This window comes from Ornithodoros turicata, chromosome 7 (genome assembly GCF_037126465.1).
Source record: "Ornithodoros turicata isolate Travis chromosome 7, ASM3712646v1, whole genome shotgun sequence".
NCBI classification, from domain to species: domain Eukaryota; kingdom Metazoa; phylum Arthropoda; class Arachnida; order Ixodida; family Argasidae; genus Ornithodoros; species Ornithodoros turicata.
The window spans coordinates 15,575,537-15,592,302 of record NC_088207.1 but is presented as its reverse complement, the minus strand read 5'-3'; the positions used below and the strand labels follow the sequence as shown (position 1 = coordinate 15,592,302).

General features: G+C 45.8%; 1 protein-coding gene across 1 annotated transcript; it reads right to left on the bottom strand.

Annotated features, from left to right (window-relative positions):
- Positions 1–221: 221 nt before the first annotated feature.
- On the bottom strand, positions 222–16,378 carry LOC135400236 (procathepsin L-like). The gene is made up of 5 exons (XM_064632010.1): positions 16,095–16,378; positions 15,290–15,442; positions 5,950–6,329; positions 3,280–3,390; positions 222–346 (listed from the first exon to the last, which is right to left on the bottom strand). Exons 1-5 carry the CDS (start codon positions 16,341–16,343, stop codon positions 247–249), a joined length of 993 nt encoding a protein of 330 aa, XP_064488080.1. The 5' UTR covers positions 16,344–16,378; the 3' UTR covers positions 222–246.
- Between the last annotated feature and the right edge of the window lie 388 nt (positions 16,379–16,766).

The following is a 16,766-nucleotide window of genomic DNA, read 5'->3' as shown; positions in this document are numbered from 1 at the left end:
GCCTTTGGGGACCCAAGCATGACGAAATATAGTTGGAAGACGTACGGTTTTGAATACCCTGTTATAATGCCAAGTTGCAGGCGCTATTCTTTTGGTCTGCCTGACACGCAAGACCCACTGGTGCATGCGCGGACAGTTCATTCTTTCCGTTTCAAGGAAATTAGACATACGGGAACAAAAGTAACTTATCGGTATATGTCAACTGTTACGTGCAATCCTGCTACTGTGAAATCAGTCTTTATTTCACTAAACAAGGGGATAAGATGCTTGGGTTGCGATGCCGCATTGGTTGTCATGGTTTCTGCTCATGAGAATGTAGCCGTGGTCTCCCCATTCTTCTCCCCAGCTGTGTAAAAGAAAAAGAAAGATGTCAAGTACATTAGCATCCATCCTGTTAACCGTGTATTCACACGAGCGACATCCTCATGGAATATTCTAGTGGAAGAAAAAGCGAAATCACTGCTTGCAGAGACGAAGTTCCGTCCCGTGTTATGTTGAGTATTCACACGGTGCTGAATATCGGGAGTGGCAATGCTGCGGATTTAGCAGACGACACCGTTAGCGGGCTTTCCTGTCGTCTGCTACGGAATATCTTGTGGCTGTGTAGCAGGATATTCCCCACGGTTAGAAGTGTAGGTGAAGACACGATGTTGAGCGCTCGTGCTGACGTAACAGCAGAAAGCTATGACGCTTTTCGCATCTTCCGCCCCTGGGGTAATGTCGCTCGTGTGAATACACGGTAAATGTCACGTCACGTATTTCAACTCAGTGATGCAAGGAAACACTAACTTATAGTAAAAGGGAGTTTTACTAGATCGAAATCAAGCTCTACGAAATCGATAGGATCAATGACGCACAGGTCACATATCAGTCAATTTTTGGTTGGCCACTTTAAAATAATAGAGCGTATGACTTATTTTGGTTTCGCGATCGTTTATGGTGGCCGCCTTCCGATGGCGCAAAGGCGAATTGCATTGAGAAAGCAAATTATGCCTCTCGTACAGTTTGTGTTAACGATCGAGGTTTGGTTAAAGTGGTTGTGAATCAAATCACGAATATAGCACGAAGTCGTTGTGGAAATGTAGATTTATGGGCACCAAACATCTCTGTCGGAACCCCCTCACGCTGCATCTCCCGCGTCACGGAGCTATGGCACTTTGAATATGAGGAGATCCTTTCACTCTTGGCTCCCCTCCTCCCCGTCCGATCTCGGTATGAGGTAGCACCTAACACGCAACGCAAGTGCTTAATCTCCCGTCCTCATGGAGATGCCTGTAAACAGGGAAGGGCGGTGAACCCTGTGACACGACTCGGCGAACTTCTCGTAACGGAAGCCCTATGACGTAGAGCCATAGAGCAACCGGTCAAGGCGTCACTTCCCGCCTCTTTCGTGGAGCTTCTCGATACCGCTCAGCACCACGGTCGGCGGAGACATTGAAAGTATGAGATTTTTAAAACGCGGTCGCATAAAAATAATAGGATATGTGAAGTGGGACTTAGCGCATGAAGTGCGTGGAGTTAGGTGTACAGAGCCTGGCGAGACAAAATTCCGTCCATGTGATTTCTCAACCCCTTTAATGGTATTCCACTTTAATGTGTATTCCACGGCCCACCCGAGCAAATATTTCGCCTCTCCGCACCTGACATTGTTCCACCAATGGGACACTTTCTGAACATTCGCAGGCCAAAGCACTAGCCCCGTCTCAGTCAATGTAATTCGGGAGTGATAATAGGAGGGCGCTGTGTCTGCATTTACCTCGGTACAGCTTGGGACATATGGTTACGGATCTCGGCACTGGCGCATTCTTCATCGGAGCGGGTCCCTGATAGCGGTCCCCTATGTGCGTGCCCCAAGTTGCAATGCCAACCCCCAGTAAGGCACCACAATTTTCTTTCAATTGGGAAGGAACAACGTCTGGGTTTCTCTTTTCTTGACGAATTAGAGAACTTGTTCTGGAGTCTATTACGTGTATTGATACAGGTGTTGTTCGACTGGCTTTAAAAAGTAGTGCATATTCTTGTAACTTTGATCCTTAGTTATCTTAGAACTTATTAAACGACCTCCACTTCAGTATGAACGAGAAAATGGAGCTGGTTTTGAGGTGTCCTACTCTGGAGAAATCGATAAAACCGTACTTTTGAGATATCACGCACGTGTATGTACACAGCGATGAAATATGTACGAATCAATATCAATTATTGTTTCAACGGAACAAGAAACGAACATTGCTCTTCAATCTGCGTATTCATAGAGTATAGTATGCAGATGATATTGTTCACATTACGAACCACTGAGTGTTCAGCTCTGAAAAGCAAAAACTTTATAAAGGACAAGGTTCTTATTTTCGTGTTGTCTGACAAAGAAAGCTTTTGGAAAACACGCGGCACGCCCAGAATAACAACGTAGAGCATGTGCAGCTGCCATCAAAGCTAACATGAGCGCCGTTCCGGCTTGCGGACCCTAGCGGCGCTGCTTAGAAGAAGTAACTGCGGAATGTGTTTGGGTGAACTCACTCCAGTGAGAGGGGTGACCATCGTTAGGAAGGCGTTGTTTTCTGCTATGGGTTGGCTCTATGGGAGCTCTGTGGGGCGGCTCTCTTCCCGCTTCGCAGGCCCCGAAGCGGTGTTCAAGTTAACTTTGACACGAACTGCTTATTCGGACATCAGCTAATTCACGCGACGTTTCAAGGATGAGCTATGGGACGTCTTTTGGTAGTTACCGAGATGCCACGAGGACCCCCGCGTGATATGCTGGGACATCCTGGGGAAGTCGCATATCTCCCAAACTTATACTCGCAGGACATTCCTTGGACGTCACCATGTTGTATGGGCAGGAATTTGCCGATAGAACCAACGAACCAGCGGTCATCGTCGTCACAATGTGTACGCACCCTGTACATTGCACGCGTTGGTGCGCACGTTTCAACTCTCGGCCAGTCAAAGGGATCCAATACAACATTCAGCGCGTGACGATGCACGCGAACGTCACGTATCAGCTTCCATGAATAGAAAAAAAAAACGTGATGTCACTAACCTGTGAGAGGTGGGCGTGCGCATTTTTGTGGCAATTTGGATATATGATAATCGCCAGTAAAAGCGTACGCCCACCTCTCTCTTCGAATCAGTAGCGATAACTTCATTCAGTAGCAATCATTCTTGGCAATGGTTGGCGCACAGCGTGATATGCGGTGAAGTTCTGTTTTTGGAGTGCACGTGACGTCGCACGCGAGTGTCATGTATCAGCTGCCATTAACAGAAAAAAAAAGTGCTGTCACTAACCTGTTCTTGACTATCCAGTAGTCGCCTTGACTCCCTGTACCGTAGCCAACAACAAGGACCCCATGGTCTAGATTTTCAGTGCTGCAGCCAGGTTCGTTGTAAACGCCGCCACTGCAATGAAACATAAAGTGCCGATCTGATGTCAAATCTGCCCATAAATCTGAAATCGCAGGTGATTGGCTCATGCAGGCGCAGGAGGAGTTACGCTCTAATGCACCGGGTGGCGAGCAGGGTTCGAATCCGGGCGCTGGCTGTGTGCCTGTGCGGGTCCCTTAAGCGCTTTAAGACCAATGTCGGCACGGTTCCTTGTGGGGTCAGCCCAGTACGCACGATTCCCTGCTGAGATAGTCGTGGCGTTGCCCAACCGAGCGCGGCCGACTACACTCTTAAAAATGAACTTCACCGCATAGCACGCTCCTAGCCAACCATTATCTCGAATGATATCGTTATCTCCCCTGATTTGTTGAAAACGGGAGGCGTACGCCTTTTTTGTGACAATTATGAACAACATAAGTGTCACAAAAAAGGCGTACGCCTCCCGTTCTCAACAAATCAGGGCAGATAACGGTATCATTCGAGATAATGGTTGGCTAGGAGCGTGCTATGTGGTGAAGTTCATTTTTAAGAGTGTACGGCGAGGGGATCCATCACCACCATAACACTGCCGTAGTGCGCCCGTAAACTTCGCACGGCAATGTGTAAGCGAAAGCGGTATCTACAGTGTTTCTCAAGCAGCACCATGCGTTTTGTACCATTCGTGGATACCACATCCGAGCCCGATCTGACCTCCGACGATGCAAAGCCGTACGAGTGTGCTCGGGCTAACACGACTGCAGTTGTCCGTGAAATGGCAAAAAAAAAAAAAAAAAAAATGGCACGAGAGCGCATGATAAGCGCGCGGAAACGGGAAGTTTTCCCGATCGCTATTGACGGCAGGAACGATAGCCAGGTACAGCTGTACCCGATCGTTGTGGCGTCTTGTGTCTGGTTGTCCACGCTGTTGCACTGTCATGCGTTACAGATGCTGCGCGGCACGGTTGTCATTGGCAACGAAGCAGTGCGAAGCGAAAAGCAGATGCACCACAAGATTTCAGCTCAACTGAACTCCATCCGGTACGGGTTACCTTTGGCTATGCAGCTTACCAATGAGCTAATGAGCTAAGTCCTAGCGATTACCCGTTTGCATTTCTTCAGTGACTGGTCATAATGGGGCCGTTGCAAAACATCTTTGGTGCACAGCTGCTTCCTGCTGGCGCTCACGCCGACAGCATGGCTAGTTTCGCCATGACGAAAGCTTTTTTCGCGGGGCCAGCAACAGGGGATGCATTGCATTCATCTGTTAACGCTTGTTAACCTTGGTCTACAGCTCAATGATGTAAACTGCGCATTCTGTTTAACCCAAAAAGCGTGCTAAGTCGTATTCCGATGCACGGACACACGGCACGGATACAGGGATGCAAGGATAAACAAGCCTACTCTGACGATCGTTCCTCTGCTACCAACATCCAGTATCGCTCGCGTCTCGTGATGATATATAGCCGTGCCCATAAGTCTGACTCGGTATTCCGGCTAGCTTTCGCTACTAGTTTACGTTTACCTTGGATTTAGTACATCTGAAGATGTTCACGATAACAGTTCCGAGAACATGACAAACCAATCAGCCCTACAGTAGCTTTTGCGCCAAAAAAAAAAAAAAAAAGAAGAAAGAAGAAGATCATCATCATCATAAACCAATCATTCCATTTCTTTGGAGCAAGTGACATCATGTTGCTAAGCTTGGAATTGATTACTTCTTTTTTGTGTTGTTTCCTTTTTCTTTGTTTGTTATCAAATAAGCTGACCCACCTTACATGCAAATCTACACCCAATTATTATTGTTATCGTATAGTTTTCGTTGAATTCTTACGATGCACTAAAACTAAGTAATATTTGGTATTCTTGCCGTACCGTCTGCAGTTTTCTACGTCTGCAGTAGCATATACAGATAGCGCATCTACAAATGGAAAGCCCGCGTCGGCATTTATTATTGCATCCGAAGGCGTAGTGCAAGGACGACATCTTTCGCGTCAAACGTCATCAACAGCTGCAGAACTCTATGCCATACTTTTCTTTCTGCAGCACATCGTTGATTTGCTCCGCGGGAATGGGCTGTGGTCACAGACTCAAAATTTGCACTCCATCTGGCACTTGCATCTGGCATGCGAGGCTTATCCGCACACCTAGTGATGGATGTGTTAAAGGCTTACCACCTTGTCTACGAAGCAGGGCACAGGCTGGTTCGCTAGTGGGTTCCAGCCCATTGTGGTGTCGTGGGGAGTGAATAGGCCGACAGCGCCACAGAAGCAGATCCGTCATCACGGAGACTGACGTGTACTGCGCTCCTGAGAGGTGGCCGTCGTCCCATATATCGACGCCTAGTGCCTCCCCTGGCTCGAGTCCTGGCCAATGGACTATTCTGACATTCTCCCCCCGTCTATGCCGAGAACGATTGATCCAACGATCGCTTTCCGCATGCCACGAAACAGTTTTTGAACAATTTTGAGCGAAGGAAATTTTTCTGTGACTCTCTGCTTACAAGTGGGAAAATTTGGCAGCGGGTACATTATGCCACGCCACATCTTCAACCCAGCCAGGAACATCACTTGAAATATTGAACGATGAGCAACTTACCTGTAGAATTGGAAGGAGGCATGACTGGCATCGATACCTACAGAGACTGGCCCCACTGTGGCCACGGCACTCTTTAGAGCATCTTCGCTGCCCGATTCGACGTCATGAAAACCTACATCAGTAGCTCCTACATGGCTTGGATCGTACTTGCAACTTCCAGTAACAGACGTGTACGGATATGACTCTTCCGTGTCGATTCCACCATTCTCTTGAACGTATGCAAATGCGCTGTCTGGGGTTCCTCCGTCGCAGCCTGATGACGTCGTATCACAATCCACCAGGTTCTGCTCGCTGAGGGAGACTAGCTTGCCCGTCTTCCGGAAATGCTGCCCTTCGAGACCTCCAGTCGCTGAGAATGCCCAACAGGAACCACAACTACCCTGCATAATGCGTCGACAAGTACAATTTATTTCTGGAGACGAGAAGTTTGCAGAAGAAGCCTGCACTACAACCAACTGTTGATGTTATTTTGGTAAAAAAGTACTGTTTGGGACATGGCTGGGACACACAAGCAGTCGAGCGCGACCTCCTCATGGAGGATGTTGGTATAGTTCGTTCTTGCGCGACATCGCCGATAGGGGATCGCTCCAACAGGGGCTGGAGATTTTAGACAACCGTGTCCCGTACAGTACAATGATGAATATCATAATGAGGATTAGGGCCCTACATTTTCCAGAATAGACGATTTCAAAAATTGCACGGATGGCCCACCAGAGAGCGCAGTGTTGCGAAAGCCCCGCTGCGCGTTGGGATTTAGTTTTCATGAGTCAGAGAAGAAAAAGAGCGCAAACGGTTTCGGTTTTCTCTCTCCTTCACCTCCCGCACCTTCAAGCAACAGGCAGACGAGCACGAATGCAAACCATTTCCCACGACGCATTGCGCGATGCGCGTGACTTGGGCGACGGAGGGCCCCCGTGCGGAGCACAAGGGCAATATCTGAAATCGCCTATTAGCAACGACCTTACTGCAGGCCGTTGGTAAGCTGGATTTGACAATGCGTCTAGAAAGTCTGTAATGCTGAGAGGCCATACCGTATCATAATATGGGATGTATTGTCGTATATTTTCAATGATGTTCATCGAGTGAACTCTTTTTTTCTTTCTTTTTATGTGTTCCTTTTTCAATGAGGTTGCGAGTCCTGGATGAAGCCGATCGTGCTGCTGATGAACGTTGACTTTACGAAGAAAGCGAATAACTTACTGGTCCTTGTGGAAATTAGTACGATGTCAGGATGGTGGGCGCGATACCCAATTACAAGCAATAGTCCAATCATCGTTAAGTTACTATGTACTCTAAAAAATAAAACTCCTTTTTAGGTGTAATTGGGGTGTATTTGGGGTGTATCAATTGCTTTACTCCCTTATTACACCCCCAACAAAAAGAATACACCCTATTTTTGGTCTGAAATGGGTGCATTATGTGTATCTCCACTCTGCAAGGTGTAATTTCGAGAATTCGTGTGAAAAAGGTGTAGTGGCCATCAAATTTCTAATGCTTCGCTACGACAAGTCTGGCAACAGTGTGCTGTTTACTCTTGTGTTCTCCTGCTATGGCGGTTGGAGTTAGTTGTGGTACGCAGAGGTGGGCGTTTGTCCTCACTAGCCTCACCCTCACCTCAATTTTGTGGGAGAAAATTTTTCCTCACCTCACCTCAAAATTTTTTTGAAAATTTTCCTCACCTCACCTCAAAAATTTTTTGAAAATTTTTCCTCACCTCACCCCAGCTCAATTTTTTTCGAAATTTTCCTCACATCACTTCACCTCAATTTTTAAAAGCTATTTGTGTATTCGATGTGAAGATTGTGTATTCGATGCGCGTTGGCTTTGAGTGACTGCCAATGTAAATGCATATACCTCAAGCGTGAGTGCATACAGGGTGCGGCACGAAACGTGTCATTTGACCATTATAAGGAAACGGCTCAACGGAGAAATATGGGGTAAACAAATTTCTTCTGGACATTTAGCTTGTCACCAAATAGAAATAGTTTCATCAATTTGCCATTGAAATACATTTTCGAAATTGAACTCATGAAATTGCTTAGTCAATGTAACGTTATTCTTTTTTTCTTCTTGCTGGAGAATTTGGCCTAGTCAATCATAGAAAACGCTCCGTGGAACGATTGTTATACCCGTAAAAGTTGCGCGGAAATTGAGGTTCAGTTGCGGGTATGCGAATGACGCGCAAAGTCGGGCGTCAGATCAGCGGCGAGAGAGGAGGCGAGTCCCCGCCCAGATGAGAGACAGAAGCTGCGGAAAGAAGGAAAGATATCCCGTGTACGCGCGGGAAAAGTTTTCATCAAGTGCGCGTTCATAAATTCTTCCTCGCCTCCCCTCAAAAAATTTTCCCATAGTTTTCCTCACCTCACCTTAAAATGTTTTTGAAATCTTTCCTCACCTCACCTAAAAAAATTGAAAATTTCCTCACCTCACCTCAATTTTTTTAAAAAAGATTTTCCTCACTTCACCTCACCTCAAAATTTTTTAAAAAGGTTTTCCTCACCTCTCCTCAAATTTTTTTGAAAAATTTCCTCACCTCACCTCACCTCAAACATCACCAGAAAAATTGGCCCTCACCTCACCTCAAATATCGTGAGGTGAGGGTGAGGAAACCCTCACCCTCGCACGCCCTCGTGAGGGTGGCCACCTCTGGTGGTACGTGTTCTTTGGGGAGGTCGTTTGGTGAACTACAGGTCATATGACCATCTGAGTTTAGTATGCACTGAAAGGATTATGGTTCCGGGTCTCGAACGGATGCAAGCAATAGATGCGCCGTGCCCATCGGATCGAGTAGCTTGTCCGAGCGTCTCGCTGCAGCGTGCTGTTTGGTAAGTGTTGTCGGTGTATTTTGTCTTGTCTGCTTGTTTGGTTGATTGAGGTGCCTTTGAAGCGGGCATTTTGAGATTGTGTTTGAACCTTAAGTGGAATGCACGGATTAGATCAGAGAACAGTGTGCGTCGCGTTGTAATGGTCACATGTGGCCGTTAGGCAAAGTCAAGGGGTATACGTAACAAACGAAGTTGGTGCAATTTGTGGTAGCAAGTAAAGCAGCTGGCAAGTGTCAACAACTCAAGTGGCAAGATGTAGCGGGCAATGAAACCTCAAGGCCACAACCCTCTGATTTCCGGTCAGATGTGCTGAGTCAATGGCTGTGCGCGTCTTCTGAACAAGGCCCTGGCAAGTTTGTGTGTTGGCGATGTCAGCATGGTGTAATTGGTAATACACTTGACCAGAAATCAGAAAGGTATGGGTTCGGGTCTCGCTACCGACACTTCGCTGACCATTTACCGATTGCAGCTTTGTAGGGACATTGGTCTTTTAACTACATTATGATTGTGTGCTTCTTAATTTTTACGTTGTTTTAGTATAATCGTCTGATTTTTAACTATAGTCACAATATTACCATGATTTTGGCGTATTATAGCTTGAGTAGCTTTTGCGCCAATAAAATTCAATCATCATTTATCGATTGCTTTACTTTCTATCTTGAGCTGCTTGCACGTTGACGAGGGCTGTGTTTGTGTATACTCTTAATTCTTCTCTAGCCTCAGCCATCTGCGTAACTGTCATGTAATTTGTGGTTCGCCCTTAATTTGATTAAGGCATTTCACAGTTCTTTTTTTTCTTTCACTACAGAGGCAGGACTTCTCTTGGTCTCATCGTAATACATTCATCTTAGTCGACACGTCGGTGGACACTTTTATGTTTTGTATTGTGCGGTGATTATGTAATTCTTATTGCAGTGCATGCAGTGTATAGTAGGTAATCCAAATAAAGAATATGGCTGTTATTTTAACCGTTGTGTTTCTGTTGCCCTCGGCATAACACCCTTACTGAAGGGTGTTGTCTCGCCTGGGGGTGTAGACATACACCAAAAAGGGAGTCACAGTCAGGGTACCGCTAGATTACACCAAAAAAGGTGTTCAGACAACACCCTTTCTGAGGGGTGTACTTTTGCCACAAGGTGTATATATACACCAAAAAGGGAGTCAGTTAGGGTATCGTCAAATTACACCCAAAACGGAGTTATATTTTTTGGAGTGATGGAGCAGCGAAGTGAGAACTGGCTTGAGAAAACATAACTGAGACAGTTAATTTTTTTTGTTACAGTTACCGATCTTGAGTGACTTAGTTACACTATACAGTGGAATATTCAGCTATCCTTTGATGGCAGATTGAATCGGAAGATTTAGGCCGAAAGTCACCGACATTTCGAACAGACGCTGTTCTTCTACTGGAAGAACAGCTGCTTCTTGCACACCTCTGCTTCGATATTTCGTTAATTTATAATTATCATTTAGTATCAACGTCTGGGTGAATGCGACTCTCTATTTTATTTCAGCTGATGCGGCGGGCAGCCGCAGATACATCATATGCTTGTTGCACATACGCTGTGATTGTTTTTCGAAGGTAATATTATTAAACCGCCTGCAAGTATTAACATTAGTATAATAGTAATATCGGTATGCTGAGCAGAGTTTATCCAACGCTCGCTTTCCGCATGACGCGAAACACCTGTCGTCAAGATGATGCATGTACCGTATTTTCACGCGTATTAGCCGCGGCTTATGCGCGATTTTTTTTTTCTCACGGGCGCCCTGCGGCTTATCCACCGGTGCGGCTTATCTGATGACTATTTTTTCCTGTTATTTTCCCCATACGCCGATTTTAACGAAAGGGCCGACAGTGTCTCTGGAACAGCACTGCCCTGCCGATGCACGAACAGTGCGTAACAGGGACGGGTCCACATTCGAGTAGATTGATCTTCCTGGTGCATTCCCCCAAGCAGCTTTAAGGGAAGTGGTGACAGTGATTCACGTCTTCTGGAAGATCACTGACCCATCTGTCCACGAAAAACACCCGACAAGGGCACAATCCGATCTTGGTAGAACTCCAGAACTGATCTCCTCTGTTGTACACTGTGCCGATCCCGGAGTATGGACCACAGGGTTTATGGCCTTCTCTATGGTCTCCTTTGTCGCACAAATCAGTCGTCTCGTACTGCCCCGCGGCTTATCTGCGGGTGCGGCTTATCTGCCAGAAAATTTTCAAAACGTCCCAAAAAAACGCGTCCTGCGGATTACCTGCGGTGCGGCTTATACGCGTGAAATTACGGTAGTTCATCGAATGCGACTCCATGTGGCTTTTACAGCTCAGTGGCGTTATCGCTTCAGACAAGTTGACTTCCCCAGCTCCTGTCACTGCGGTGCTGTAGAGGATCTAGAGCACACTCTTCTTCATTGCCCACAGTACCAACCTTCCCGAAACGCACTCTCCGGGTTTCTTAATCAGGCGTAATTTAAAACATGCATCATCCACAACTAAAGCTTACAAAACGTATGTACGCTCAACTTTAGAGTATGCTGATATCGGTTGGGGCCCACATGCACAAGAAGCAATTAACAAGCTAGAGAACATTTAGAAAAATTCAGTTAGATTTGCTGTTAATGACAAGAGCGGAGCATTCTAATGTCTACTTTACGTAGCTAAATGTGGCTTACCACATTTAGCTAGTAAAGGGAAACTTGAAATTGCTGCTACCATTACCTCACACCTTTATCTGATAACCGCACCGGAAAGGAGCACAATTTACAATTCAGACATTTTCTGCCACGTAACGAGCCAGCCCTCCAACGCTGTGCCCTCAGCGCTCGCTTCACCTTTCTGGATGCCATAGGACTTCGATGCTTACTGTGAAGGGACTCATTATTTCATTCCCCACACCACCACCAGCTCTGGTGTAGAGTATCGCCCCGCCCAGTATTATTCTGAAGGACTGCGAAACAACCTTTGGAAATCTACACATCGGGAATATATTCCACTGTTTTTATTAATAACGCGTCCTGGAGTAGCCAGTCCCGTGTGGCTCGAGACTACCATCTCCATTTTTTTCTTTTAAAATCAATCAATCAAATCAATCCACTGCATGAGCAACTGTACGCCATTTAAGTTTTACAGCTGTTTTCAACGAAACTGGTGTAGTTGCTGTTGCTATAGTTACCTCCCTCGAAAAGTAACCCGTTACGCTATAGCCAGTTACTGAATAAGTAAACAGCTACAGTTGCAAGTTGCGTGAAGCCCAGTTTCAACTCGGGGCTGCCATGATGCTTATAGCGCACCCATCAATGAAACTGAGATCCAATGATTGCAAGGAGCGAAGATTATCTGCACACGACCCTAAGCAAAACACAACATTCATTCGTCCACCGCGGCCACAGTCATGAAGGACTAGTGGCATGGAGACACGCACTTTTACGCCACTACTGGAGCCTTTTCATTAACTGCCACATTTTAACAGAAGGCTCGAGTCCATCGTCAAGAAGCTCCGTTATGGTGAAGACAATTATATGTTCAAGATGTCAGATGTTCACGCTCCATCACACACACAGAAATGCGACGGAGCTAAGCAAGAATCATGTGTGATGCGGAACGTGTAAAGCGTGTAGCAACGACTTTCCATTTCCAGACGAACGAGAGAGAGAGAGAGAGAGAGAGAGAGAGAGAAAAACGACTTTACTCGATGATCTATTGAGAACTGCAAGTTCTTTTTCTGTTCAGGCAGAATTAGATCCATGAATATACTTACCGGCTGGCCGGCTGACCAATGTCGCGCCCATACAGCGATCCTGCAATTGTCATGCTAATGGCCACGACATTTTCTGTGATGTCCTCTCAACGTTCTTATGCTACGTTCCCAAACAACTCACTATGACACGCGCGGGCGTCAGAATATCACTTTTGTATCGCACTCGCTCGAGTATTCCCAAACTAGCGAGCCACAGTGTGAGCGTGAAATCACGATCTCGCTTATATCTGCGGCCCCTTGGTATATTCGCTCACGCATGCAAGATGGCGGTCAAGAAAAAGAAAACGAAAACATACGCGCATGCTGGCACATAGAAATGTAATACGGCTAGTAATTGCGATAATGGAGAGTATACCATATCAAGCACAAAAGTGAAGCAAGTGAAAGAAGTGTAGCAAGCCATACATAACGTCGTCAATCAGAAGGCTGACACGTAAAAGGGCTCGTTTATTCTCCAGGTATAGGGCTGATAAAAGCACCATAGTTAAGGCTAAGTTGTCCTTAGTCTCCCGGGATTTAAAATGTCAACTCAAACAAGCTAAACGTAACTACTTTCAAGCATTAAATGATCGTGTTGGAGATAGTAAGGAGCTGTGGAAACATATTAGGAGTCTTAACAAAACACAAGTTGGAATCGGTGACATCATGTTAAACAATTCCAGTTTAACTAATGGAACTGATAAAGCCAACGCGTTCAATAGCTACTTTCAATCTGTTTTTACTGTTTCCAACAGTCAACGCGCAAAACCTGATTTTCAAGTGCATGTTTTGTCACCTATGCCTCCAATTGAATTTAGTATAAACGGTATTGAGAAGTTGCTGAATGATCTGGCTGTCAAAAAAAGTTGCGGTCCTGACGTGATCCCTGCATTTGTGTTGCAGCGCTGTAGCTCCATCTTTGCTGTTTATTTGTACTTTTTGTTTGACTTATCTTTATCAACATCTTTGCTCCCTGATGAGTGGAAGTGTGCTTATGTTGTGCCCGTGTTTAAAGCGGGAGATAAGCGCCTTGTCGCTTACAGGCCAGTGTCACTCTTGTGTATCGCACCAAAGGTTCTTGAGCATATTATCTATTCAAATATTGCTAAACACTTAAGTGCCAACAATTTTTTGTCACCAGCTCAACATGGCTTTCGACCGGGATGCTCATGTGTTACTCAATTGGTTTGTTTTCATAATGACGTCACCCAGGCGTGGGACGAGGGCTTTCAAACAGATTGTGTGTTCTTGGACTTCCGTAAAGCCTTCGACACCGTGCCCTATACCCTGTTGTACCATAAATTAGAAAAGTTAGGTCTGGACCCATTGGTGCTCAGGTAGTTAAGAAATTACATCACTAACAGGATGCAGCGCGTCGTTGTCAATAGTGCTTCTTCTCGTTGGTCTCGTGTTACGTCAAGGGTACCACAAGGGTCAGTGTTAGGCCCTTTACTTTTTTTAATATACATTAATGACATAACGAGTAACATTGAATCCAATATTCGGCTGTTTGCAGACGATTGCATCGTATATCGTAAAATTAGGGACGGGAATGACAGAAGAATCCTTCAAAGTGACCATGACCGCTTTTGCGAGTGGTGTGATAGGTGGGAGATGGCACTGAATGCATCAAAATGTAATGTAATGCACTTTAACCGCCCCCATCGCTCAATTTCACATACTTACGTTAGGATGTACCCCCATTTCTGCAACCAGTGAGTACAAGTATCTGGGTGTTACGTTTCAGTCAAATTTGCACTGGGAGGGACAGGTTAACCAAGTTGTTTCCAAGGTCAGCCGTACGTTGTTTTTTTTATCCGGCGGAACTTTAAAAATACTCCACCAACAGTAAGGGAAACAGTTTATAAAGCATACGTTCTTCCTATTTTAGAATATGCTTCTGCTGTGTGGGACCCGCACCAAGAGTATCTGCGTAAAAGAATTGAGTGTGTACAGAATATAGCCGCTAGATTTGTTACGGGCAACTATTCCATGGAGACTCGTTCCTCTGAGTTGGTTAAAGCATTAGGCTGGGAGTCATTAGAGCTACGTAGGAAGCACTGCCGGCTTAAATTAATGTTTGACACTCACAGTGGTGACACTGGCCTCAATGCAATTATGTTCCTCCGTTCACCTGTTTTCATGTCATCGAGGGTTGATCACTCCAAAAAGATAGAGCTGTACCGGTTTGACACATCTGTCTTTAAACAGTCCTTCTTCTGTGAGACAATCCCACTATGGAATTTACTGCCGCGTGAAGTTGTGTCTGCCCAAAACGGCTTTGTCTTTTTATCTAAATTGAGATCCATGCGGGGTTAGTGTGTTCTCTTCATTCTGTCCACGATTTCTGTATTCCTTTTTTTTTTCGTGATGTACGTCCCCATTCCCCTGCTCCAATGCCCCCCGGCGCTGCAGGGTATTTTCCAATAAATAAATAAATAAATAAATAAATAAATCTACACATTTTGGACAACATTATATGAATGCAGTCTTCTGCTCCAGCGTTTCTCGTGAGTACACCTTTGGGAACAGAAGCTCCGGACGCGATGTCGCTAAGCCATAGCAGAGGTAGCCATGCCTCGTCCTCGCGTCGATTTGCAGCCCTCGCTGTAAACTTCGCTCATTTAGGAACGTCCTATTATTGTGCCTTAGTGCAGTTCAGTGCACATCGGTAATAAGAAATTTACTTTCCTTCTCGCGTTTTGTGAGTCCTCCAGTGAATTACTTTGAAGAGAAAGAGACGAAGAAAGAACAGCAGAACTCTTGAAAATGACGTACCTGATTTTTCACGGGAGTTACATAGCCTTCTTTACGCCAGTCGACCTCGTCCGGAACGTCGTACAATGAAGCTTTTTTGTGTACACCCAGTGCAGACTTCTTTCTCTGGTTCGGACGGTAGCCGAGGTAAAGCTGGCGGTACTCCTCCGATGTCTGCAACAAATAAGAATCATGAAGGACGCGTTATTTTAAGTGTCACGTTTATTAGCTTGCTCAACAGAGCTGCATGCACCGCGTCTTCTGACGTACGTAGTTGGCATTAATAGCTTCTGAAAGGTCAATAAATAATGCGCTCCCGTGTATCGGCCGCCTCTCCATCTTGTCGATCTTGTGCTCCGGCCTAAAAAATCCCCCCTCCATACCACCACCACCACGTACACACAAATACGTCGGAGGCAGCTATTCCAGTGCGCAAGCTAGAAGCTTCTTGGTGCGTCCCGTTGTGCTGCTTCACTTGTCGACACACGAGGCAGAACGCGTACCCCGAGAGAAATATTTTGGCGAGTATTAAATAAATCCTAAGGAAATCGTCAGAGATTCTTCCGATACCGCATGGTGGGTCAATATGTCAAAGCACCTGAATACATGGAGGCATTGCTTGAGGGCTCGCTTAGAAGAGCGATAACATATATATTAGTTTCTAGCTTCTTATTTCTCACGTTATGCAATGGTGGTCCTTATATGGTTGCCTCTGAACCACTTACATGCAACTGGTTACGTCTTCAATAATTCCAATTGCATCAAGAGCTTTCGTAACAGCGTTTCACTCCCCGTTGTCTCTACCGAAAGCCCTACGAACCCTCACCAAATCAGCAAAACTGTTGACTGCCACCGTGTGCGTCCGAAGCCCCAGGTCATACTCTAGGTTGTGCCTCTGGATGAAGTCCAAGTTGTCTTCCCAGATGAGTCTTCGGACTTGTTCTTCTCCTGGTACATATTTCTTGTTGTGGATGTCCTTGTAGATTTCCCAGTGTTCGTCTAACTGCGGCCTGGGCACTCTCTGTGCCAGGACACAGCAAAGAACTGCAGAGAATGCAAGAACCCGAAAAGACATTGCCTCGGTTACCAGGATGCAGAACGAATGCGGGATGCGACACTTATATCGCCTGCAAAGTGCGCGAGATAGTCTTATCTCGTTCATTCAATGGGCTAAATGGTCAGTGATATCTACTGTTCTGTGGTTGGTAGAGTACGAAGCCCTGCAGAACTTGAATGGACCCTTCCGAGAACAATTCAAATGATACGAACCTTTGTTTCCAGCTTGATTGTGTGAGAGAAAAACATGTGGGTCATGCGTAGTTTCAGCGCCCTGGAAATGCGAAATCAGTTGCGTGAGCGTCTCCAACTTTGGCCTCCGGGCCCTTCCTGCTGGCAGACTTGTGCCCATTACTCGAAAAAAGTAAATGATTACGGAAACCATTACTTCCACGGAAAGAGTAATTGATTACCGTTACGAATTACTCGACTCCAGATGTAA

Bases quoted from the DNA above. Each gene is read 5' to 3' on its own strand.
- LOC135400236 (XM_064632010.1), bottom strand. From the start codon at position 16,343: ATGTCTTTTCGGGTTCTTGCATTCTCTGCAGTTCTTTGCTGTGTCCTG. The intron at 15,443-16,094 runs GTGAGGGTTCGT...TATTTGTTGCAG, and splicing joins TCAACAGTTTTGCTGATTTG to ACATCGGAGGAGTACCGCCA. The intron at 6,330-15,289 runs GTACGTCATTTT...CGCATTATGCAG, and splicing joins TAACTCCCGTGAAAAATCAG to GGTAGTTGTGGTTCCTGTTG.